Source organism: Corvus hawaiiensis, chromosome 2 (genome assembly GCF_020740725.1).
Source record: "Corvus hawaiiensis isolate bCorHaw1 chromosome 2, bCorHaw1.pri.cur, whole genome shotgun sequence".
Taxonomy (NCBI): domain Eukaryota; kingdom Metazoa; phylum Chordata; class Aves; order Passeriformes; family Corvidae; genus Corvus; species Corvus hawaiiensis.
In genome coordinates, this window is record NC_063214.1 from 107,895,927 (window position 1) to 107,922,228 (window position 26,302).

At 37.9% G+C, this 26,302-nt stretch overlaps 1 protein-coding gene across 13 annotated transcripts in view; it reads right to left on the minus strand.

Annotated features, from left to right (window-relative positions):
• SH3KBP1 (SH3 domain containing kinase binding protein 1) overlaps positions 1 to 26,302 on the minus strand; it is a 215,736-nt gene that overhangs the window by 99,898 nt on the left and 89,536 nt on the right. For 12 of the 13 annotated variants that reach the window (XM_048287331.1, XM_048287348.1, XM_048287368.1 and 9 more), the window contains one exon: positions 8,166 to 8,272. In XM_048287331.1, coding sequence (XP_048143288.1) covers positions 8,166 to 8,272 — 107 coding nt within the window. Of the gene's footprint in view, positions 1 to 8,165; positions 8,273 to 15,124; positions 15,144 to 26,302 lie in introns of those variants that run through there. The other variant, XM_048287419.1, reaches the window with a different exon arrangement.

The window sequence follows — 26,302 nt, forward strand, 5'->3', positions numbered from 1 at the left end:
AAGCATCAGCTAAACACACCCTTGATAGAGAAATGTTTTTCATCTGTCAGACACTGTCCCTTCACTAAAAATATGACAGGGGAGGACAGTGTCTATCTGTGACACATCAGTCTCCAGTAATGTTTGACTCATCTCTTTCCTGCCTACCCTCCCCGCAGTTATGAAAAGAGAAAGTTTACTGTTAAAAAACAACCCCACATTTCAAATGAAGCAAACTAATTATTATAGGAAAAAGTCTGTGAAAAGTCTTTTCACTTATCTGTGAAAAACTCAAGTCCTTAGAAAAGAAATCTCATAATAATACAACCAAATATTTCCTCAAAACATAGAGTAATATATGCATTTTTTTCAACTTAGCTACATGAGCAATTTTATTACAAACCCCACATTTCTTGATCTCGTGAGTTGAATTTTTGTTTTAATTTGAAAGCAGTTCAGAGCAGACTTTCATTTAATCTCAGTATCTGACAAAAGTCAGTCCCTGACAAAACTTGCCCTGCCTCCAATGCATCAGTAGTACTGGTGAGCTCCAGCACATCTCGGGGAATTATCTTGCTCTTCTTATTATCTTGCTGCTACTTCAGAAAACAGAATGCATACATATCACTCAATCACTTCAGTGAGGTGGAGGTTTTTCACATCACAGTACCAGAGTCTCTAAAAGGTAATATTTGCTTTCTTCTTTCCAGACTAATAAAAAGCACTACGGAAAACTGAAACTCCATTACACACAGCACTTAGACTCTATAAATTATATCTCTAAAGATGATACAATATAAATATTATGTATCCATATAAAAAAAATATTGTTATATAGAAAATACACAAAATGGCCAAGACTCTTTGGCCTATGAAATATCTCAATTTTTCCAATGCAGTATTCCCAGATGGCTCTATTGATTAGAGCTAAACATTAAACCATAACTGCATTAACTGATTGACCAGAAGATTAATCAGAGGATTTACACAATTCCCAAGATCCCTGCTTTGCAAGATGCTGAGATTACTTGACACAAATAATGTGACCAATATCATTCAGTTCCATCTTTTCCTAAAGTAATTTTCACTTGCTTACTTCTTCCAGAGTAACACGTCACAGTTTTCTTACAGTTAACGTTAGCATTCTTCATGTGATGTGTTGATCTATGGATGCCTACATATATGTATAGAAATATATATATACAAAGATCTTTAGACAGCTAAATCTAAACTGCATGTGAATATACTCACATCATTCACTAGCTTATTTTAAGTTTTCCAGCTGACTGAAAAATTAATTGTCTGAAAATACCATGTTGTATTCAATAATTCTAAAAATTCAGAAGAAAATCTAAAGCAAAATCCAGGGGGTTTTTTCACAAGAAAATGCAGAATCATGTTAGCAAGGCATTAGAGATTGAGATCAAACTGGGCCTCCCAAAGATTTATTAGGAAATTTTCATCAAAAGTATCAAAAGCTTTAAGTATTTTTAAACATTAAAGCTACCTGCTACATATCCTTAAGTCTCAAAACAAACCAGCTAGAGATGAATCCATACAATAAAAGACACTAAAATCCCTCCAGGATTTAGTTATCCTGAATTGGGGCAGTCAATTACCATATGGTTTGAAAAGTTGCAGTAATTCACAGCCAATAAAACCTTACAGATGAAAATCCATTATTCTTGGGGGCTAATCCATCTGGAGACATGAGCTCAATAAAATTTGTTACCATGCTATTAAAGCAAAGTGCTTTCAGAATTTATACATTTACATCCTGATTTATGCACAGCATTCATGTGCTGAACCAAACAATCTATAAAGAGGAGGGTTTCATTTGCCTGTCCGTGTCCCTATGCTGGAAAAGAAGTTCTACAATTCACAATATTCTATGCACCAACTGTAAGTTCTGAAAATGAAGGGGTTTTTTAAGTTAGAAGAAGCATCTTAGCAAATGCAAGTAGCTCCTGCTAGAGGTATTTTTAAGACGTGTTTTCAGTGTTTTTTATCTGTTCACTGCCTTTCTGAGAGGCATGGCATGTACTAATCTTGCCAAGTCCCTAGGCTGTTAGTACTGCAGGCACACCACATTTGAAGAGTAATAACACACAGGAAAGTGACTGAAGATGCTTCATGACCCTACTTCATATACTTAGGGAGGAAACAACACATGCACTCAACTGCAACTCAGTCAGTGCTGTGTGTGGGGCAGGGAGAGTGCAACAGCAGACAGGCACATACAGTCCAACACCTGGTGTGACTGAATGAGACACAAATGAGCAGTATCACCAGAGAATGCTTCATCACCTCTAGAGAAATTCATCCCATTAAGAAACTTAGGGATTTAATCAACAACCAAATGTTCTTCCAATGTCATTGGACTTTGGGTTTTTTTAATTTTCAGTGAAGAAAGAATATTTGCATTTTGGTTGTAATTGGATTACTCAACCAGCAGAGCCTTTTTTAATGTACATGAGGCTTTTGTAAACTATAAACAAAATACATATGAAAATAATTCAAAATATACTGTTTCATTTTGTTACAAGGTTTTTAATCAAATTGTGAGATACCAGCACACAACAACAACCAAGACCAGAAAGACAGTAAGAGGTTGTAAGAGTTAATTTGACTTAAAAGTAATAATACAAATAACAAATAATAAATGAACTGTTCCAAATAGATACCTTGGAAATGGACAGACAGGAAAATAAGAGAATTATATAAGTGAGACATTCCAGACACAAAAAGTTCTCAAAAGGGTATACAGATGCTTGGACATTAAGCTGCTTAGAAAGCAATAAAAAATTATCGAAATCAGCCTATTTCCACATTTAAAGTAAAAAAAAAAAAAAAGAAAGAAAATATTATGATAGCAATTCAAACTTCCATGCAAACACAATATTTCTGTTTTGGACTGGGAATGCAGTTTTAACCTGCAACTGTAAAGCAACCAAAGAAAACAAAATCACTTTAGCAGGTCGCTAGGACTACAAGCTTAAGATACTCAAAAAGCAAGGATGTTACTTTTCATGTTCTTTAGGTTTTCTCTTCACTGCCAATACAATCTGCAACATTCCCCTTCAAAGAAAGGTCAAAGGGAGCAACAGCCTGGCCTGCAGCGCAACAAGCCTTGCTGCTACAAGCCGAGAAGCCCCTTCTCCTGAAGGAACTATGTGGTCATCCTGGTAACTCCAGGACAGGATACCCAAAACTAGCGGGAAATGCCAAGGCCGACTACCAGCAGCTGCTTGCCAGAAAATCTAGGACTGCCACAGCTGCTGGCTTACACCTTGCTATATAATTAATAGGCTAAAGTTGTTAAATTATTAAAATGTTCAGCTCTTTGGAATCACTGACCAAAAGTGTATTTCCAGTAAATTCCTATCTTGGCCTGCTCCACAAGATGTTCTATAACCTGCAGCTTTGCCTATTAGGCTGACAGATTACTTACAGCTTAGCTAAGGCAAATGAGGGAGGCTCTGAGTCAGGAAAGGTTTCAAATGGAAGTCTCCCTGGATCATAACAGAGTCTTTCTGTGCTGTTGAAACTAAAACACAGCTTTCTGGGCTGTTGAAACTAAAACACAGTCCCAGGAATAAAAGCAATGCCAGAGGCAGGCAACAGGAAAGAGAGAAGCTCAAGGTCAACAGATTTTCTTTTGCTTTGAGAGAACTAGAGCACAGAAAGCAAAGGAAAAAAATCCCTTAGTTTATAAATTCTAATGGAAAATATTGAGCTCAAAGGGCAAAAGTAATCACATGTCGAAAGGAAATTAAAAACATAGATTCCCAAGAGGCAAAATAAACAAATCACATCCACTGCCAATAGGAACATAAATTTTGGAAACAAGACCTCAACAGAAGATGATGCCTGCAGTGCCACTTGATGGCTTATTCTGCGAGTGCCTTCAGGGGGAGCCATACCCATAAGGTGTCAACTATCCCTTGGGATTCTGCCATAGCAGAATATATCTGGAAACTGTTTGATAACTTGGGTGCAGAAGGTAAAAATTAAAAACTCCAGAAGTACCTTGTATTACGGATTTTTTCAGCTTCAGAGTTCTTTATTTTAAAGTGGCAAAATGTGCTTGGGGAATTTTTGTTTGTTTGATTTTGTGGTTTGGATTTTTGTTGGGGTTTTTTAACATCTTCTTCTAAACAAGAAACTGAGGGGCTGTGAAAGCAATCACATAGAACGTGGATGATCCTATATGGACTTAGAGGTATTTTCACCCTCATTTCCCCAAAAAAAGTCTCCTACCACATGAACTAACCAAGTAAGTCATAGAAGTCCTCGTGAACAAACTGTTAGAAGAGGATCTGGAGAAACACTTTGCCACAGCATTCCACAGAAAAGTAACTGAGGGATGTGAAACCCCAGTATTCATTCCCAGATGTTTTCTTGCAACTTATACAGCTCTGTATTTGTGGCACAGACTATCCCCTCACTACAGTTCGTTCTCCTTTCAACTTGATAGTTGGCAAAATAAGTCACTGTAAGAAAAGTCCAGCTCAATCCCCAGCTTATCCTGTTCTTGGACATGGGTTGCATGACTTTATCTGAAAACAAGAACAAAAAACGCCATGCACTAATCTTGCAAATAAGAGGCAACAGATTGTTCAAAATTCAGTTTGCGTTTTTATAACTTCAAATGAGTTACATATTTCATCATGTAATACATGGCAATGTTACCTAAAAGTCAAAGAATAAGCTCAGTGGTCTCAGAAGGTCTCAGTCAAAGACTTGTGAGCTTAACTCCATGCACTACACATTGCCAAAAAGCTGACTTCTCAGCAGCAGGAAGCCAAAAGGTATATAGTAGCACAGTGACACAGTAATCCCAAATGAAAGCAGCATCAGAACTCTTGAATGACATGCCAAATGTCCTTACTCTGGTGCTACAGGTTAATTATCTGGCATCCCATGATATTCTAAGGGTGAAACATAACTGGAATTCAGATATCTGCATTTAATAAGACAATTAGTTACAGCTGTATTTTGGAACAACCGTAATTAGAGTTAACGAGATAGGAAAATGGCAAGCAAAAAGCTATCAATCACAAAATAAACGTGAACATAAACAATGATGAAAATGCTTCTCTTGTTAGTTTTAAATGTACTTTTAATTTAAGTCTGTAAATTAATATCTTGTGGGTATCAGTGTCTCTGTAGTTATGGAAACCTATTTGAATGACAAGCATTTTATCTATTGTGTTGAATGTTTGATTATATTATAATTAATTTCTAACTATTTAGGACAAATAGGAAGGAACTGTGAATTCTGAACACATACAACCTCTAAGGAATCCATCTGGTGACAAGCTCAAAACTCACACTTGCTGTTGTTTCAGTCCACTCTACAGTCCCAAACCACTTCTGCCACAACAGGAATTTCTCATTTTATCTACCACTACTACAAGTATAAACACCCTTTCAAAAGTATCTTATCCAATCTGTTGGCACCAGGAAGAAGGATCTGGGCAGCTTTAGATGCTATTACATATGCAGAGGTGGGAGAAGGGAAGACACCCTCAGCATGTCCCCATGTGATTTCAGTGTAACCTGTTTTCACTGGGAGTCTGGGGAAACATGCCTGGACACTGGTGGAGGCAGCTGAGACTTGTGTTCCCTTCTGTCAGCCCTGTGCTGGCAGCAGTGATCTTGAACAGGCTTGAGGAGGAGCAGAATACATTTCTTTAAGAATGAAGTGCAATTAGCTTTTCTTTGCAACAGGAAAATTTAATGAGTTGTTCAACCACAAGCAGCATTTTAACATGGGTTTTTTTGCTCAATACCTACATGAAGATATATAGACAGTATTTTGACCTAAATACTACCAGTTTCAGATTGCTGTAACTCACTTAGAATTGATTTATTTTCAACTAAACAGAAATCCATGGAGATTTTAAAACATTAATCCAAGTCAATTAAACCAACGAATTCAACTGATACAACTTTCTTAGGAAGATACAATAAAATACTATCTGTGGGAATCTGAGACCTACTCATGAATAAAAGATGGCATAAGAGAAAGGAGCAACTGGAAATGGAAAGTGAATGACCATTAATGTTCCAATTACACTGAACTGCTGTAAATAATGCTGAAGATATCATCCAGTTTTTAATCCTGAGTAATGATAAACAAAACCTGTATTTTAAAAGAATTATCTCCAATTGCTGCCTATGTGGGAAGGCTTTTGCTGATTCTTTGGGGGGGTTTGTACAATAACACAGCATGGTTTTGGCCCTTCCAAAAAACCCCCACAACTTTCACAAAAGAGGAAGCCATATTTTTTAAATAGTAAGTCACTCACATCAAATATTTATCATTTGAAATAAGAAGCATTGTATAATGACAAAAATGCTGTGAATTCTGTTTCAATGCAATGACTTTATGCAGCACTACCTAAAAGCAAAAGGGTAAACAATTAAACCAGCACATTCATTGGTGCTGCTTTATTCTGCATCGAATAAAGTTCCTGTTTCAAAAAAATATTCTGCTCTACTTTTTCGAGGAATTAACACCATCATAAGAGCAGAAGAGGAAGTTTCAACAAGTGTTCAACATCAACTGCTTGGTATTAACCATAATGGAAAAAAGGTCCCACAACAATACTTCCTGAGGCGCTGAGAATTTTTTTTTTAAATTCCTATTTTCCGTGTTCCACCAGCTAATCTAGTTTCACCCCAAAGAGCAATCCAAGTGGGTTTCAAAAAAACATGCCCTTAACTGTAAGCACATACATGCAAGTATATTTTCACTCATGTATGTTCATACATACATGGAATGTTTCACTGTTTAGTTCTACATTTTTCAATTTTAATGCACACATTTTCAGTCTCTTTTGGATATAAATAAATCAAGTATGTATAATTAAGTTTTTCAAATTTAAAAAAAGACAAGAGATACATTTCATAAGAGAGGCCTAGTGTCTCATCTAAATTATTTAATCATATAACTCATTCAGTAGAGTTAATTTGTTGGCTGGATACTAGGAAAGGGCTTTATTCCACCAATTTACTCTTGAAAACACAGACTTAAAACTTTTAAGTAATATTTGCATGGCCATGTGAGGTCAAATATACTTCAAATTGCCAAATGAAAACAGTTCATGTGATGCCATGAAACTCATTGTAATATGGAGTTCACAATATATTCAAAATATGCTCTTATAACCTTGAACTCCCCCATTACAAAACTGCTCACAGACAGAATAAGGTTAGTTAAATGACATATCATGTCTGATTCCAGGAGAAGAATGATGTGCAGAACTGGTGTGCACAGCTAGGTTAGAGCAAAAACAGTGATCACTAAGCTTCTTACATTCAGATGTGAGAATTTAATCTCTTATAAGAAAATGCTGGATACCATGTAGATTACAGTAGAATTTATATTCTTTTTGAACTGATTGCTGAAATGAAAGAGGCAGGAAAAAGTAAATTAACTATATATCCTTGATGAGAAAATAAATGTTGAATTACTAACTGCTGAGTCATAGCAGAGAAAAAAATCCTACAAATAAATGATACAAACTGCAACACATCATACTGGCTGCCTGAGCAGACCATGGTCTTCTTTTTAAAGCTTCTTTTTAAAGCTAAGTAAGTTAAGAATAAATGAGCTTGAATGCTTTCTACTAAAGGATGCATGTTATCATTTTGACTTCGGTCCTCACGCTATTATGCTCAAGAAGATATCTGTAAAATCTTTAATGGAACACTGAAGGTATTGGGAGCAAACACCAATTCTTGATCCTGCAGCCAGAGTCACCCATGCAAAGAAAATTTCTGTCTCTCTGTCCAAGCTTTCATAATTTGTTCCCAGTTCATGTAATTCATTTTCCACATTCAGTTCTAACCACAATAAGTGCATCTTGAGTCTTTAAATACTTTGATGGGGGTTTTTATTTGGTTTTAGGGTTTCTTTAAACTGATTAAGACTAAAACGAAATTCTTCAAATTTGCTGCCAAAGATGACAAAAGGTGAACTCCAGGGGAGATTCAAGTAAATTTCTTAAATGTGTTTAACTTTGCAAAGGTAATTTTTCTCTGTGGCTGGCTTCCTAAAACTGTGAAGTTTCTTCTGCTATTATCTTTGGTTCTTCAGAATACAAACTCAAGAGCTTAGCATGCACAGGACATGTCAGAAATGCATGTTATGTATATTCAGTTAAAGATGTGCTCACCTCTCCCACAACTTCAATGATGTCGCCAACTTTTAATTCCAATTCATCTTCATTTTGAGGCATGTAACTGAAAGCCACCTGACATCTCCTTCTTCTGTTTCTCTCTCCTGAGGGAAATGAATGAAATAGGGAAATCAGAAAATGAAAAAACAATTCCATGCCAAACATAAGCCAGGGGAAATTATTAAACATCATTCTTTGAGTATTGTAATAGGAATCTGAATGCTTGCAATACTTGGTCTATCTGCCTAGAGTTAACCTACAAAAAGAGCCAAAATTCAACTAATTGGGCTTCCTAGTGACAGGATGGACAAACTTTACCCAAAGGATCTTTCCAGGTGTATTTTCTACAATTTCTCTTCTAGGCTAATGCTCTATACACATGGTAGGCAAATCCAGAAACTGGAGGGATAGGGAAGTGATCCAAAGCTTTGTGGCTTTTGCTTATAAGGAAATAAGCTTTCAGCTGTATCTTTTTGTCCACAATGCTTTCACAGGTGTACAAATAATTCATTAACCATTATTTATAGGTTTTTTTCACAGAACCATAGTTTTTAGGTTGGAAAAGACCTTTAAGACTGTTTAGTTCAACGGTTAATGCACCACACAGCCAAGTCCACCACTAAATCATATCTCTAACTTCCACATCTACATGACTTTTGAATATCTCCAGGAATGCTGACTACACCACTTCCCTGGGCAACCTGCTCCAACGCTTGACAACACTTTCTGAGATGAAATTTTCCTAATATCTGATCTAAATGTCCCTTGACACAACTTGAGGCCATTTCCTCTCACCCTGTCACTTGTCACCTGGGCGAAGAGACCAACTCCCACCTCACTACAAACAACTTTCAGGTGATTGTAGAGAGTCTTAAAGTCCCCCCTCAGACTCCTTTTCTCCAGGCTAATCAATCCCAGCTCCCTCAACCACTCCTCATCAGACTTGTACTCCAGACCCTTCCCCAGCTCTGTTGCCCTTTTCTGGACATGTTCCAGAACCTCAATGTCTTTCTTGTAGGGAGGGCTCAGAGCAAGGTATTGATCTGCTGGCTCCTAATGGAATGTGGTGGAGGAGCAGAAGGTAGGAAGAGAGAACTTCTTCAGGATTCCCTGACTATTCTCTCTTCTCTAGGAGGTGTGCATTGTATAAACCATGCTATTTCATATAATTTATATACGTGTATCCACACAAACATATACAGGCACTCTACACAAGCAAATGTACTTTCTCTTGTGCTGTTTCTCTTAACTGCTAGACATGCTCAATATACACCAAAATCAGAACCATAAACACTTTTCAAGCATGGTCTTAATCTGAAATTAGATTACAAAAGTAGATTTTATGGTGAGTCTATTTTTTGTTCTGCAGCATTTGATAATCCTGTTCTAGAGTGAATAGTGATTTAAAAAGTTACAGCTTTTTTTTTTCTATTCTATTAATTGAAACTAAAGAAAGAAGGTAGAAAGGAGTCCACTGATTTTAGCCTTCTGACAATATTTTTCACAGCTACTGAAATCCTGCATGAGTGGAAGGTTTTTGAATGTTAAAATTAATACCTTCATGCAGTGTAACCAAACTCACTCAAATTGGCTCTTTTTTCCACCTACAGATGCCTGCTCATTCCTCACCATCTATACTAAAATGATCCTAAACTGACAACTTTACACAGCTGCATTCCAAATAACTTAAATGTAATAAATACCATCTATATTGAGTGCTTCTTTCATTGTGCAAGAGAGGCTGGCTATTTTCCCTAGAAATAGCATTCCCACTACGATTTCTAACATCAAGTAGCAACTGATGTGCTGATGTTGCCTGATGTGACAGATGGCAGTTGTCATCCTATTTAATAATAAATATCATGTGACTCTTTGGAGAATATTTTTGAGAGTAAGAAATAAACACAATTCTGGATGTTAATAGTACAACTGTATGAATCCTTCCCTTTCCCAATCCATAAAGTTATTTTATTACTGTATACAAAATCTAGTGAAAGTCTGCATTTATCTCCATTAGTCTCATGGTTGTCTCACTGCTCTCCCTCTCCTTCCAAATCTTTCTCGAAAGAAATACCTAAGCGAGGGGTAGCAAGCCAGCAAGAAACATAGATTCTATGTACCAATTTGTTGTTCTCTCTGATCTAATGCAAGACAACAGATCCAGCAGTGAATACGTTTGGTTTTAAGGAGAAGCTGCTGCTGGTCCCTATGTGCATGCCAATGTTTGGTGCACTTGAGAAGAACATGAGTTGTGTGAAGAGCTCTACAGCTCTTTTTCTGGTGTGGCTACAACAGACTATAAAAGGTCTAAAGTTGGGTCAAATGGAAAAATGAATTGTATTTAGAAGTTTGAAAAAAAATAAGGAAACAAAAAAAAAATTTTTGAGGGCACAAATCTAATTTGTTTCAAAGTGGTGTTTTTAATTGGATCCTTAAAATGGTGTTTTAGCCTCTGACAGCAGGAGACCATAAAGCAGTTTCCTCCTTCTGTAAACATGCAAGGGAGAGCATCATTTCCACATTTAAATGCTCCTCTGGCACTAGCAACGAAGAGCAAAAAAAGGGGCAATGACAACACATTGGCATTCAATGCTTACCTTTGTAAGGGCATCAAAAGCTGAGGCAACACTACACAAAAAATCACGCTGGCACTTACATGCTGCCATCAGACCCAGGAAAGGTCACAAACTGACAGCTCATGATTAGATGAAAAGCACAGCAGCAGCAGCAGCAAAACAGATAGGAAGTAAACTATTTCAAGGTTAACTGGAATTTTCAAATCCAAACTACCTTTTTTTTTTAACTTAAAACCTGTCCTGAAACAGATGTTTCTATAAATGTGTGCATGTGTGAGTGGGTTATATGGTGGTTTCTGTAGAGTCACTGATGCCAATGTCTTTGTAGCCTATCCTGTCACTCTATTAGGACAAAAATGACAAGTTGAAGAAATTTCCTCTCTTCTATTTCAGATTTTTCTGCACATGGCACCATCTGCCCATCAGTCTCAGTTTGACTTTTGATTCTTCCAGCTTTCAAAGCTGTATCTGTAACTGGGGGGAACTGGTTCAGTGCAGGGTGTCCTAGCTAGACAAGCTGGGCTGTGATACGATTCAGCTAGAAACCAGTACTAAAATTAATGTGCAAAAAGACAAAAAGCAACTATTGCATAACTAAAGATTACTTTATATATAGGGTGCATGTTAATGATTTTAATGGTACAGGTGTTTTGGACAGCCAACCTAGGTGGTTACTGTATCACCTTTTATGTTTTTATAAATCACTGAGTTGTTGTCTTGGCTTAAGACAATTTAAAGGAGAACACTCTAAAATGAGTTCTCCCCCTTCGTTTTAACCATTCCCTTTTCACCAATAAGCAGAAACAAAATATGAGTTATCCATGACAATTCTGTGTATCAAAATGCATATGTCAAGAAAAAAGGTAGAACTGCAAACTTCCTTCCATAAGGTAGATGCTTTTGAGAAAACTAATTAAGAGCAAACAGATAGCATTTAAAATGGTAATTTTTAAAATTGCTTTAAGTGTATTGAAGATAGTGTTACAAAACTTCAGATAAAATCGTAATCATACTAAATTCTAATGTGGACTCTGTCACTATCTTCCACAATCCAAGGACTCCATCCTCTTTTACCACTAGCAAAAATACAATTCTGATTTTAAAAGGCACCAGAACGGTCAAGTTCCAATTTCTTTCTTTTCCTGGAGGGCTTTGGCAGTGTAATTCTGACGTGGGATTTGACATGTCAATTCCAACTCTCTCATCACCCACATGCTGTTAAAAGGTGAATGGCTTTGGATAGATGACAAAAAAAATCTGCTGAGGTCTCTTCCCCGTCTAGTAGACAACAGAAGTTAGCTGGGTGGAAATATTGGGTTGGGAAATTTTTGCTGGGGGTGAGTGTGTGTTTGTGGGAGGAGGTTGTTTAGTTTGGGGTTTTTGGTCTGGTTTGAATTTGTGACATAAACATACCAGAGAAGAGAAAGATAAACTGAAGGAGGTGAGATGGATTATCTGAGGCGCTTCAAGTACTCTCTCAAACGGGTTATGTAAAGCTGCTGTGTTTTTCTGCAGGCAGATGAACTGGGAATTGCCCTGCTTTGACATGTGCAGCTAAATCACAGAGACTACAGGACTCCATTAAACACAATTAAGCCACAATGCAGTACGGCATCACTGCTAGTAATGTATTACTCTGAGTGTGTTAATGTTCTACTGTTACCCAGGAGTGTTTTCTCTTGCTAGACTCCACAGCAACACTTCCAAGTTTCAGCCATCTGGCTGCTGCTCTGAATTTTATGGCAAAGATTTGTCTGTGAGGAACCTGAAAGCCTGGAAGACACCTATTTTTTAACACCATTGCATTTTAACACATATGCACTGTCAGAATAACAGCAAGCCTCATTGTTCAATGAATGTTTCTTTTGTTAAAAACATGCAGCAGTAGTCAGGCCTTTTACTGGGTATAAGTCTTTTGCATAACAGCAGTAATTAACTGAAGCAACTTACAGCAATAACGTAGTACCAGTGGTCAAAAGCTTTTAAGAGAAAATAATAAATTAACTAAGAAGTTAATTCCATTTGCCACAGCTGGAGCCAGGCTTGTGTGTGTGACAGACAGAACCGCAATACTAGCGAGGTTGAGATCATCACTTAAGCCTAACCCAAAGCAGAAGGAACCATTAGATAAATAACTGTAAATAAACTCAAAAGACACTTCCACAGTTTAACCATACACTGACAAATTTTTTTCTTTCTTAATATGAAAGTTTTAAAATGCACATTAATGGAGTAGAAACTTCATCAAGAATGCAGTTAAATCATCACCAGCAAATTAGACAAAGCAACTCCAAACTCTAACAGGAACCCTAGGACTTGGCATATAGCCTACATACTTTTTAATCTATCTTTTAAAAAGAAAGTGTAAAATACAGTATTAAACTACATATTAAACTCAACCACATGCACTGAAAATGTGTATGTTCATCAAATCTACTAGTTCTAGTACCTGTACCTCTTAAACTTCATCATGTAAATTATTATTTCAGATTAGCATTACTGGTGAAACACTCCATCACAAGATAAAAATTGGAACTTGGTGACAGGGTTTCAAACAGGCTTTTTAAACTGTACTTTAAGAGCAGTTACACAGTCCTGGGAAATACTGGACAAGCACACTCAGCTTCCCATCTGTTTCCAGAGATGTAAAAATATCTCGCAGCAGCAAGGGGTGCTGTTACAGCAGCCAACAACTCTTCCCAAATTAGACATTCTCTTGCCCATTCTCAACAATAACTATTTATTGCTCTCATCTACTGCCTTTCACAAGCAGTGCATTCCAAGGAGCAGTAAATGCTTCTGTCCTCATTGTATTGCTGGGCACACCAAGACATATTTCAACACGGTGGCTTGCCCTGGTCACCTGTCACTTTGGGACTTTGTTTACTACATGTAGCAGGTCCCACTGCCTGGCACTGGTGTTCCCCACTGTCCCTTATGTAACTAGCACCTGTGGACATGAGGGACCCATTATCCAACACAAGATCTTGCACTTGTCTCTACATTTGGTTTCCTTTCTCATATTCAGAAGATTTGCAAGGATACATTACAGACTATATTTGTTACACTGATGAAAGTTCGTACAAAATAACTGTATAAGGAGCTTTTAAGAAATACCACAGACAGCAGATAAATCAGAAATAAATTAGCTTTTCTAAAGAACAAGAAGGAATATACAAATCCAAATTATTCTTTCTTGGATGACAGACCAAGTTTAAAAATGCATGAACAGAAACACAACAAATGGCCCAAAGAGGCCTTTTCTCTTTCCATTCTGATTGCATATATCTCATGTTATCATGGGACAATCCTAAAATTTTTATCCCCTTAGCTAAGTTCTGAGATAGTGGCCAACCACTTGGGTCTCTGCTGCTTTTTTGTATTGGTCTCTACAGAAAACATTTGAATAAACCAAACGCAAACATGAGTTACTGTTGCATCTTTGCCACTTCTCTTACGTTCCACCACGTAATTCACACAGATTAAACTGCCTATGCACAATAGCACTACAAACATGAAGTAAATGAAATAAAATAGCTCTAAATTGCAAAACCACTATGCATATTCAGTTTTTGTTATGTTCTCCTCACTATAACAAAGGCACTGAGATTAAACCACACGGATTCCTACACAGTAATCTCCAAAAGTATGAACTTTATACTACCAGCTTGCTGACTTAAAGCTGACTTCTGGCCTACTTAACTAAAGAAAAAAATTCACAAATAGCTTTTAAAAGTATGACTTTTTCTTAAAGACTGCTAACAACTGTGCTACTTCATTTTTATATACCAGAGTATCCATGTTTTGCAACAGGTTTTCAATCTCCGTAATGACATTACACTGCAGGTCTTACTCTGACCTCTGCTAGATCAGTTTCAAATAAGCCTTAGTAGGGGAAAAAACCCACCATAGTCAGTATTTTATTTTCACTCCAACAGGTAACAACATACATTAAACAAATGCCTCAAGAAATGCTGAAAAGATGCAAAGAATACAGCAACCAGTTTTCTGCTTGCTGCACTCATGAGAGCTATTACAAAATGAACACATGCAATAAATCAACAACACTTAACAAAAACCAAAACTCTTTTTCATACTTGGCACTTAGGACATCAGTCAGATTTTTAATCTAGAATCTTGTTTTCCTCTAGAATATCTGTACAATCTGTTCATTTTGCCATTAACGGCAACAAAATTAAACAAAAATTATTAACATATCCACAAACAGCAGACACTACACTTTCCAGTTCAGCAGTGCTCCTAAAGCCTAGGAAACTACATTAAATTTGCCTTGAAACACAAGACCAGACAAATCCTAAATTCTAGAAAGCTAACTCTAGGAAGCTGGAGACAACCTGGTAAACTGGGAAAATGACTCACCCAGTCTGGTGCTAAGGGTCTCATTCTGCAACACATACACTGAGACGAGCAGTCACTTGGGCAGGAGCACTCAGGCATGTGTCTCCCATGGCAATTAAGCCATGACATTCCAAAACCTTGTGGAGAACAGAGCTTTGGCAGGACTCCTCACTGGGCTGCTGACACGCTCCAGCTCAGCGTGTGGGGTTATACAACTGCCTGTCCTTCAGCTCAGCTAAGAGGAAAAAGCTCCAGGAGGAGCCCTCAATTGCACTCCTTGTGTTAAGATCTGTTATTATTTCGCAGCTACCATCATGAAAATGCTATAATCCAAAAGAGCCTGCTGTCTTAAAGGGCATGTTATGCTATGCTTTAGTATTTGAGGGTTGCACAAGAGTGCAGGACTACATGTTCAGAACAGCAATAAATAAATACGATAAATTGAAATAAATCAATTATTCTTGCTGGTGCTGGCCCTCTAGCACCACAGGCACCATTAGCTCTATGATGGCTGAGCAGAAGGTGGGTTTCCTGAAAGGTGTCTCGGTACTGAAAGTGAAAATTAACATTCTTTGTCTCCCAGCTTCAAAAACTAACAGTAGCACAGTATCCACACTGGATAGCTCCCTCCACAAGTGGAAGACAAATATTTCTGCATCAGGCAGATCAGATGTGTATCATTATGCTCCAAAACTGAGCAACAAATAGGAAAAAAGAAACAAACTAAAAGGCTGTTTCAGCAAGTCACCAGCCTACATATACAGTGCAGGGGGACAAAAAGTCACCTCAGGCAAGGTAGGAGAAAAAGGGGAGGCAGAGGTCTGCAATATCTGCATCTAGCCAGCTCTGCAGCATCTTTAGTTTTTCAGTCATGAGAAACTCTGAATGCCACAGAAATTTTCCCATATATTTTTAGTTGTTCTCATCAGTTAAATAAGCCTCTGTGGCATTTATAAGCATTCATTTTTACTAAACTAATGAACTATTAAGAGTGATGGCTCATGCTAAGAAGGCTGCCAGCAATTTAGTTTTTTAATACAGTGTCATTTTCAAAGATGCCACACACAAATCATGTTCTTTTAGTCCTCTTCCTTTTACTTTTTTCAAAAGATTTTAACACAAAAAGCTGTAATTTATCAAGGGGGTATTTAATCCCAAAAGGCATAACTTCTAATTCCATCACTGCTGCATTGTAGCTTCAGTTCTCACGGAAAGCAGGCTTTACACCTCAAAATCCTCTGCTACTAAGCACATTCAGAGGTTTATAGCCCTGAGTGTAAGGGATTTGCTTGACTGCAATCATTAATGCTAAACCAACATGTATCCAGCATAAATGGAAAACCAAACCCATGGAACATCTTAACACCTCAAGAAAAGATTCTGGTCCAAGGTGGCCCAGTAACAGGCCCAATGTGCTCAATCCAAACACTTTTTCACAGCTATACAACACCCTACTTGCCCAGTTCTTTTCTCATTCTTTCCTTAATTACTCTGTTTCCCTGCCTGAACAAAAAGCCCCTTAAATCCTGCAGGGATGCACTTTTGTCTTTACAACAATGAAATAAAGCAATTTAGAACAACGAGGATGCTTGAATGTGTTTTGCAGATACACTCTGTTTATGAGGGCAGAAAATGATGGGTGTGAGTTTGAGCGATACATGTATCAATCACAGTGCTTAAAAATGTCAGTACAAGAAAACATTCTCCTGTAACTTCTTCTCCATAACTAAAAGCAACCACTATTAAAATAAAAATAAATGCACACCATTTTTTGTAATATACTCCTGGTGCTTTATTACCCACAAGATTTACAATTACTACATACTTTTCCACTAATATATATCCTGTTCTGTATTAATATTATTCTATATACAGATTAAGACAGTGGGATAACACAGTTATAAGTTTAACCTTATTTTCCAGATGTGTATGTGGTCACATATGCATAATCAGCCTTCAATTCTATTCCATCAATTTGAAAGAACACTCAAAAATGCTTTTCATGTAAGCACTATGCACACATAAGCTTTTCTAAAAACCTTGCTGCCATCTCAGCCCACTGATCATTCATGACTTTAAAGACTTTCATGTTAATTATGCAAAATGCAATAGTCAAACTTTATAATTGCTCTATCAGTCACTGGAAACACTGCTATATCTCAATATGGTGTTCACTCTTGTCTAGAGGCCCAAGAACACACTCCAGTGTCACCCCACCTCTCTTCAAGCTACAATACTAGAAACAGCCTTCCTCAAGGGAGCTTCTTGACATAAAGGGAAACAGGAAAGCCCCTGACCACAAAAGCAAATGAAATATGACATGCTAATAGGTAAGACAGAGTCAATGACTCCCACAGTACTACAGGATCAACACTTTTTACAGCCCTTTTATCATGCGCTGTTCATCACTACTTCAGGTACAAATATCCACTAAAATCTTGCTTTAAAAAGATCAAAGATTAATCAGCTTTTTTCTGATTAATCTGTGGTGCTGCTTGGAAAAGGGGAACAGGTGAAATATGCAGCTTCCATTGGCAGCCCTTGAATGATCAAGGAATTTCAACCAACTTTTCCCAGCCACCTCCTCGTCATGCCTTGCTTTCAGCCACATTCCCACAGCACAGCTGCAGCCACAGACAACTTCCAGCCTAATGCTCAGATTTGTCCTCAGGGCTAGAATTATTTTGTATGTTATGAATAGCAGCATCATGTTTGCTTACAGAGCTACTATGAGCTACACCATATCCTGATACAGTCATCTGTAAATATTAAGTCATCTACTAATATCAGACTAAATATCTCCACAAAAACCAACACCTGGGAACTAATATAAATACTGGCTGTTCTCATAAAGTGTGTGCTGCTTACATTATTGAAACCCAGTGAGTAAGGAAATCCAGTAATAAAGAAAACTTTATTTAAGCATCTAGCAACACCTAAGATGAAAAAATGACAAAAGCAAATCTATGACTCCATATCTCAGACAAAATTTTAAATCAAGCACCTCTCAAAAGATACTTGAGATATTTATGCTACAAGGAAAGATTGATAAAAATATTTGTAAAGGTTTGCGTAATTTGCTATCTTGTGCCTTTGAAGACAGATGGTGAAGCAAGCAAAATATCTGATAACTTAGTTGCATCTGAGATGATTAATACTTTTTTATTTACAGAAATAGCCCTTTAAGTAACTTATTACTTTACTTTTTTTTTTACTTTTTTTTGAATGATATTACATTTCTTTATCTGCTCTTAGATCACTTACCTTTTTTTATTATTTTGTGGTGTTCACAGATGTTCAGTATCTTACAACCCACTAAGAGAGATGAAACCTGCACTAAACTGCAATTTAAACAACCTTTTGTAAAGACAAAGAAAGCATTTATACTTAAAAAAGACTGCATTAAGGTAGGATGACGACTTGTAGCAACAGGCTAAAGCAAACACAGCACCGTTTCATATCCTTTTCCAACAGATGAAGTTTAACCCGGAGCTGTAATGACAGCAAATCTGATGACCATTTGGCCTTCACTGTGAGGGTAAACATGCTCTTGCAAATCAATTTGCAATGGATATGTATGCATGTAAAAGACCTCTGAACTCCACATAGCTTAGTGAACAAAGCCAAATTTGTATGTGGAAACAGAGGAAGACAGAGTCCATCGGACTGCAGACCAACACTGCGGTACAGAACTTAGCACTTCATGGTGACACGCTTGCAGACAAGCTCGGAGTGACTATGCAAACACAGTCCCTCAGTACTTTTACAGTGCACAGTATTGGCAGCCACTTCAGAGCTGTCAGTCCTTCAGTTTTCACTTCAGTTAGCACAGATATACACACGAATGATAAAATATTAACCAATGTACCTAGATTTTTTCTTAAAGAGGGAGTATATCAAAAACTCCATTTGAGTCAGAATAATTACTTCACATCTTACTCTGTTTCTGGTACTTCAAATGCAGTGTGTTTTCAATGCAGAAACCCACAAAGAATACACTGTCATGTTTGTTTTGGGTTGCAAAAGTTTTGTTGTAACAAGTCCCAGTATTCTTAAAGTACTCTTTGGCATCTTCAGTACAGATCTGAGTGGTGGATCTTCCTGATCCCTGAGGGGATTAGCATATTAAGGCAAGAATCCCACCTTGTGAATAGTGACTGCAGAGAAATGGTCCCCTGCAGAAGCTGAAAACACAGACTGCTTTGAATTAACCTTGAAAGATTTTATATCATTAAAGAGGACAAGTGTCCTTTGAAATTCATTCTCACCAATGATCACGAAGTTCTGCAAAAAGACTTTGATATTTGATGTACAGCACAGCAGAAAATCAGTCTTCATGTTTCCCCAGGCCCAGCTGACTTGCCCGTAACCAAAGGCTGGGTCACAATGAAAAAAACAGATTATAGTTCAAATACAGAAGAACCACTTCTCATTGAAAGCCTCATTGAACCAAAGTGTTTGTGAGCAAAGTCATTCCTTAATATAAGAGCTTTTGTAGATCTTGAGATTCAATAGCTGATAAAATATGAGGAACAAAATATTTAGACTATCAGAATACTGTCTTGGCTGCCCATTGTCTTGCGTTATTTTCCTGTGAATTCATAATCTTTAAGACATCTGTTAACTCAAGCTGGCAAAGAAAGGAATCTCAAGGAGGAGGCAAGCAAATGAATCATTTATCATCTGCCTTCTCTCCTCCTGACTGATTCTCTGCTGATTTCAAATGATACAGGAACAGCTTCTTATAAAAAGCATCACTGTTATCTTCCAATTTTGAATACATGCTAATTTTTTTTCTTCTGCTCGTGCCACCTGCCCTTATTTCCAGGGCTGTATTTACCTCTTAGTAACCCTGCACATATTCAGATCACTCATCACTTTAATCTTTGGTCTGCATATATGTATCCTCTGTTTTAAATTACTACTGTGCTATGAAAGTGAGAAATAAAGGACTGATAGCATGATCACCCAAGTAAATTTTTCAAGACAAGCAACTGAAAATTAAATCGTTTCAGCGCTGTCCAGCATGGAGCTATGTGGTGTTGGAAGAAATACACATAAACCTCTAAAAGGTTCTGTGTCTGAAGTTGCCAGTTGAAGGATGCAATGCATTCCTGGGACGAGCCCAGGACAGTTACCTGAGCCATCTGTGCTTGAGATGCTTCTCTAACAGGAGAGCACTGGCAAGAGAGGCAGACATACTCTAGCAGTGCTCAACACTGCAATGTAACAACACGTCTTGAACCTTCGACTCTTCTGCCATTGGCTAATGGACTCTATGGGCAACATATACTCACAGTAACTTTTTCACCTGTGCTGTCACCCCATTCACAACACATTCCCCTCACGCTTTCCTGATATCCTCTTATCCTGTCCTTTTTTTTCCAGGCACAATGACATTTTTAGTAAATATAAAGTAGTAAGTTTACATTTCAATAAACTAGCCTGGGACACAGTGTGGCTTCAATCTGCAATAACTTACAACTTGCACCCTGAGCATTCTAGAATATAAGTTCCTGGCTGTACAGTATCTTGCTATTTGGTCAGCAGCCGGAAAGTAGGAAAGTAGTGATCTTGGTGGACTAGGACTGAAGCAGGATCTCTAGGTAATGGAATATAGCTAACATCTTTCTTAATTTCTGTTTGTTTGTTTGTTTTGTTTAGTTTTCTTACTGTGTGGGTGATCAAACACTGGCACAGGTTGCCCAGAAAGGTTGTGGAGTCTCTATCCTTGGAGATACTCAAAGCCCAACTGAACATGATCCTGGGCAACTGGCTCTAGCTGTCCCTGCTTGAGCAGAGGGCTAACCCAGACCATTTCCAGAGGTGCCTTCCAACCTCAGCTATGCTGTCACCCTATTTTAAGGCTATTCTTTAAACTCCTTATGCTCCATGATTCTGTATTATTTCTCTGTCATTAATCTTCCTTGTCTACAGCTTGATTCCTAAAATCCAACCAAGCTTCCCAAGCTTCTCCAAAGCATTCTCCTCCCTCTGAGTCAGTCTGTGACAGGTAAAGATGCCAAGAGCAGAGTATATTACTACAACCTGGTGTGAGCTGTCCACAAAGCCGCAGAAACCCAATTTCATATATTTGATGCCTTTCCTTGTTTACAAACCACATGTTAGTAAAACCCATCCTTCAGCTTGCCAGGCTGAGCCAAACTCCCTTAGGATCTTATCTGCAGCAAATGCCACTTGGGATCAGAAAGCAAATACTGTAGACTGTGAGGATTGGCATTTCACTAGCAAGCTGCAGACAGCCTTTCTTTAGCACTTTTCATTCGTCTCTTTCTTCTTAACTGGTAAGAGTTCCATTAAGGTAGCTGAAATACAAGGGGGAATGAACCTTCATAATTGTAATAAAAATACTACAGAACTAATGTTTATTTTTATCCTCAAAGTGAAATCAGGAAGACAAACTTCCTCATTTTTGCTCCTCATTTTATTTTGACAAAGATGACATAAGGTGAGTGAAAAGAGGAATTGTTTAGTTTGCCTAGAAATATGTGAAACTTCTATGAATACCTCCATGTTATTAAGTAATTTCAGCTTTGTACAAAGAACCTGGCATCCAAAGGCATCTAATAATTCTTTCATGAGCAGCAGAATTAATGAAGCTTGGAGAACAACGGATTTGCACCCAGTGCCTTCTAATCACCTCAACCTGCTCCCACCACCTCTTGCCCCAGCTTCCGCTTGTATCCTACACCTGCACAGCTGGGAAAGTGACAGCAGATGCTGGGACTGCTTCAGAGCAGCACAGGTACTGACTGGCTGGCCAGCACTCCCTGTGGCTTGGCCATTGCCTGTTGCCTCTCAAAATTGAGCTCAAAATTGAGCTTTTCATTCAGTTAGAAGCACTAATTTGTGTCACATTCCTCTATTCAGCTTTTGATTTAAAAGAACTATTATGTTTCTATAAACGTATTAAAGACCTCTACTCTTTTGTCAGCTCTAGCTGGTGTCATGCAGAGGATTCAAAAAAATCAAGGGGAATAGGGCAAATAAACAAATGCTCTCAAAAAAGATTTGTTCCACTAGGAAATTAGGATAAAATGCCTAGTAGCAAAGGCCTCCAGAACGTCACAGGACAACACTGTCTTTGCTGTTATGATTTCGAGGACTCTTCTCCAATATGCACACCATTATTTGTGTATTCAGAAAATGACATAAGAGCCTTCATATTGTGAAATGAGATTTATAATAGGTTTCCTACAGGATCTTAACAATTAAGTTTTCATGAAGATATATGGCATTTATGAAGAATCTCTTTATGAAAAATTTGTCTTTTCCTCTTCAAGGACTTAGTTAAATTTTTATTTCAAAAGCAGTTCTATCCCACACTACATTTTGGATTTGAAAAACTAGACAAGAAGAATAAGGAAGAAAATAAAGTCCTCAAAGTTTTCTATGTTGTGTACCAATCCTCTGTCTGCTTATTGAAAACAATACCCCTTCAGTGTAGTAGTAGTTTCTCTGTGTTAGCTCCAGTCTTTACACTGAAAAGCTGAAACTCTAATACAATTTTTAATACCATAATGAAACAGCTACTAAAGATCTGTCTCCTTTACACTGCAGACTGCCAGGAAGTGGTCCAGTTCCACAATAAATACTTTTTGGTCCCAAAGATGCTGCAGCTTGCATTATGTTTCTGAACATTAACTTCAAATAACCACTTGAACAGTGTGCCACTCTTGCATCAAGCAATGACTTTCACAACACAAATGGTGGGGAAGCCCCAAAACACAGCAAAGGCATAGTTCAAACAAACTCATGTGCTGGATTTTAATCACTCTGCCCGCTTCCAGAAATGGTCATTTCACACTTGTTTACCCAGTTTTTTGGCACAGGACTTCCTACAACCTGACTGCAGAACATGTGCTGGTTGGGTTTGCAGTCTTTATAATAAAAGCTTGTCTGTCTTTTAATTCCCATAATTCTCAAAATAGCAAGTAATGAACAAACTAAACATTCTGTCTCCTATTCAAGGGATCTATTGCCAAACTCCTTTCTAATGATGCTTACTTACTTTGTATTTTCAGCTTTTTGCTAGTTTTCATGGATTTTAAATTAGACACTGAAAGATTTCTGTACAGAAGCAACCCAGTCTTAATACACTGTACCAAATACCAACTCCTAAGTCGTACAGAACTTCATGTCAAAAACTTCTGCTGCTTTGTTTGCTGCAAGTCCCAGATCCAGTAGCTAACCCAGATTTCCCCATTCCATGATACATCTGGGCATGTCATACTTGCATGACTCTTCACCTCAATATCCTTTGGCTCTGCCTCTAGGGCCACAACCATTTCCACTTCTGACAACGCACTGTGAGTAGGGATGACTTCATGTCAGTTCTGATCTGTGCAAGGATGAAACTTGCTGCCAAATGAACGAATTCCTGGAACCTGGCTGCACAGCTCTCCTAATTCTATCCAAGGATGCAACTGCATGCAAGATCCCCTACCAAAACTTGTCTTTTCTCCCCCCCAGCAGCATTATACAAACTACTTCGATCCCCAGGTCAAAGCACTTGGCCACCACCCAAAACTTTCACGAGAACTCTGCCTAAGATTCCTTAACACCATGTTAACCAAAGTGCTAGTGCTCTCTATGTTGAACCAAGCAATTTCTTGCAGTTTACTGTCCCTTTCATTTTTTGTTCTGTTTTCCTTAGACAGGAGTCTGGAAAAGAAAGGCAGGCAGGCAGGCTGGTTTCATACCTTACCATCTTAGTAGCCTTTTAAATGGCATCTGTACACCCTTCATTACTTTCTCCTTCTGAATCATACAGTCTGCTACAAAACTATTGTCAGCTCTTATGCTGATGCATTTGTTCAATAATATTATTTTCATTTGTGAAAGTGCTCAAAATGCTCTTTGTGCATTTGAAAGCACATTATCAGTTTTACTATTTTTCTGGCATTATTGATTTCCAGCTTTTTAGTGTTTTTTTCATACATCACATAGGAAAATACCAATTTGCATAGAAATACAAATGTACGTGCAGGACTACTCAAGCTGACAGGGCTACAGAGTACGCATTAAGAGAAATTCCTTCACTTTAAAATAATTACAGAAGAACAAAACCACAACTGTCTACGTTTCAAGTTTGTAATGTCTCAACAACATTTTTAGTTTTGCTGGCATAAACACTATCTTTTCCTAAAAATAACTGTTAAGTTCCTCTTGTCTTTTCCATTACTCTTGCTACATGAATGAGAAGTTACTTCCTCAAAGTTAAAAGCTGTGAATAAATAGGCCTGTGCCTCAAGTCAGCTGTGTCAGTAATGAAATCCATCTCCAAAACAGTTCTGTGGTTACATGATGTAGAATTGGCAGGAGAGAAGGGGTCTGCACAAGAAGAATTCTGTATGCAATTGCAATGCTGTTTTTTCTGGACAATGACCAATGCTTATACCTTCCCAACACAAGAGCAACAAAAGTGAAGAGCAACATTCGCAATGGAAACTAACAAGAGAGCAATTTTCCTTAGCAGTTGATTTAATTCAATGGCTATGAACCAGCTTTAAAAACGTTTGACAAACCATCACTCTCTCATAGAACTTTTGGAACTATTTTCATCTGCAACCAAACAAAAGGCAGTGCTGCTGATCCCTCTGCTCCTGCAGGTCCTGCAACACTCTTTGCCATCCTGTCAGATAAGTGCTCGTGAAACAGTGTGAGGAGGTAGGCAAGGAACAGACCTGCTATTAAAAACAAGCTTTTTTCTTGCTAGTTTAATGCTAACCTTGATCATCCTCATCATCTGGCCCACCATGCAGCCAAACATTTGTACCAGAACATAGGAAGAAGGAAAGAAGGAAACATGGCTCTTTTTTTTGGTGGCAATGTTGGAAGCTTAACATCTTCATGAAACTAGAGCCTGAGGCTAATATTTCAATGTTTGTTAGTTTTGTTTTCCACTACTCTATTTGCTCCATAACTGCCAGGCATGTGACTGAATCTTTTGGTTTTCCTAAGGTCACTGGGCCTTTTTTATTTAAATAATTTCCTGAAGACTTCCTGACGTCTTATGAATTCCCAGAAGTAACTGTGACCCTTGTAACTTAGGATAACACTATGCTGAGTCAGTAGTCTAACAGAGAATTCCTAGGTCTGAAAAACACCAAGTCTCATGATTGCAGTTGCAAAATGAAGCAATAATGGATGACATTGCATCTTGCAGCTTTTGCAGACTCTATAGATGAGGGACATCTGGAATCTAGCAGGAGTCTAACAGAAGCCAGCACAAGGTACACCTGGTACTAAACATATAGTAATGAAACATGCTACTATATGACAAGACAACCAGCTTGGAAATACAAAGTAAATGACTGAAATCCTTAAGGAGGACTTAACAATGCCATCAGGCTTGGACATATCATTAATAAAAATATTATCATAATATAATGAAAAAAGATAAAAACAAAATGTGTTTTAAATGACAGTATTACAGTATCAGATGAATAGAGTTTACTTAAAGTCAAAATAGTGTGGTATTAATCTGTGAATTGCCATAGTAGCATATTTTCAGTGCTAGGCTGAACACTGTATGGGTAGAAAGCTGGTAAAATCTGGTCCCTAGAGAAAACAGTATCAGATTCTGGAGCAGCCATGCATTTCTGGGGGAAAAGCAGATATATCCTGGGCTGTCACAGTGGTGCCAGTGCTCTCTGGAAGTCTGTGGAGTAGAGTGGTAGATTTACAAATACGCAGCCACAGAAGATGCTGCAGTAACAGCTGAAGTCATGAAGGCCTTCACCAGAGCAATGCAGCCCAGGCAGAGGACCATGCCAGTGGCACTACACCCCTGCTGACTTCAACACTCATTCCCAGCTAATTTGGGCATCTGCAGGGAGCTGCTTCTCACCACGAGGAACTCTGCCCAGCCTCCACTTCTGTTTCTAAATAAAGTCGGCACCGAAGTTAGGAAATAACGGCTCTTGCTGTGTGACAGATAATAATAATCCTTCATATTGCAATCCTGTGCTTGGGGCCAAGAATCAGCCATCAGCCACTTGTCAGCACTTCCACATTTCACTCCCTTGTCAAGCACAGCCACCCTACCAATGAGCTTGGAAACTAACCATCATCAGCAACATGCTTTGAATTTTTATAGAGGATGATTTTACAAATTAACAGTAAGAAAGGAACAGGCGCAAACATATATTTATAATTGAAAAGGGAATGCAAAAA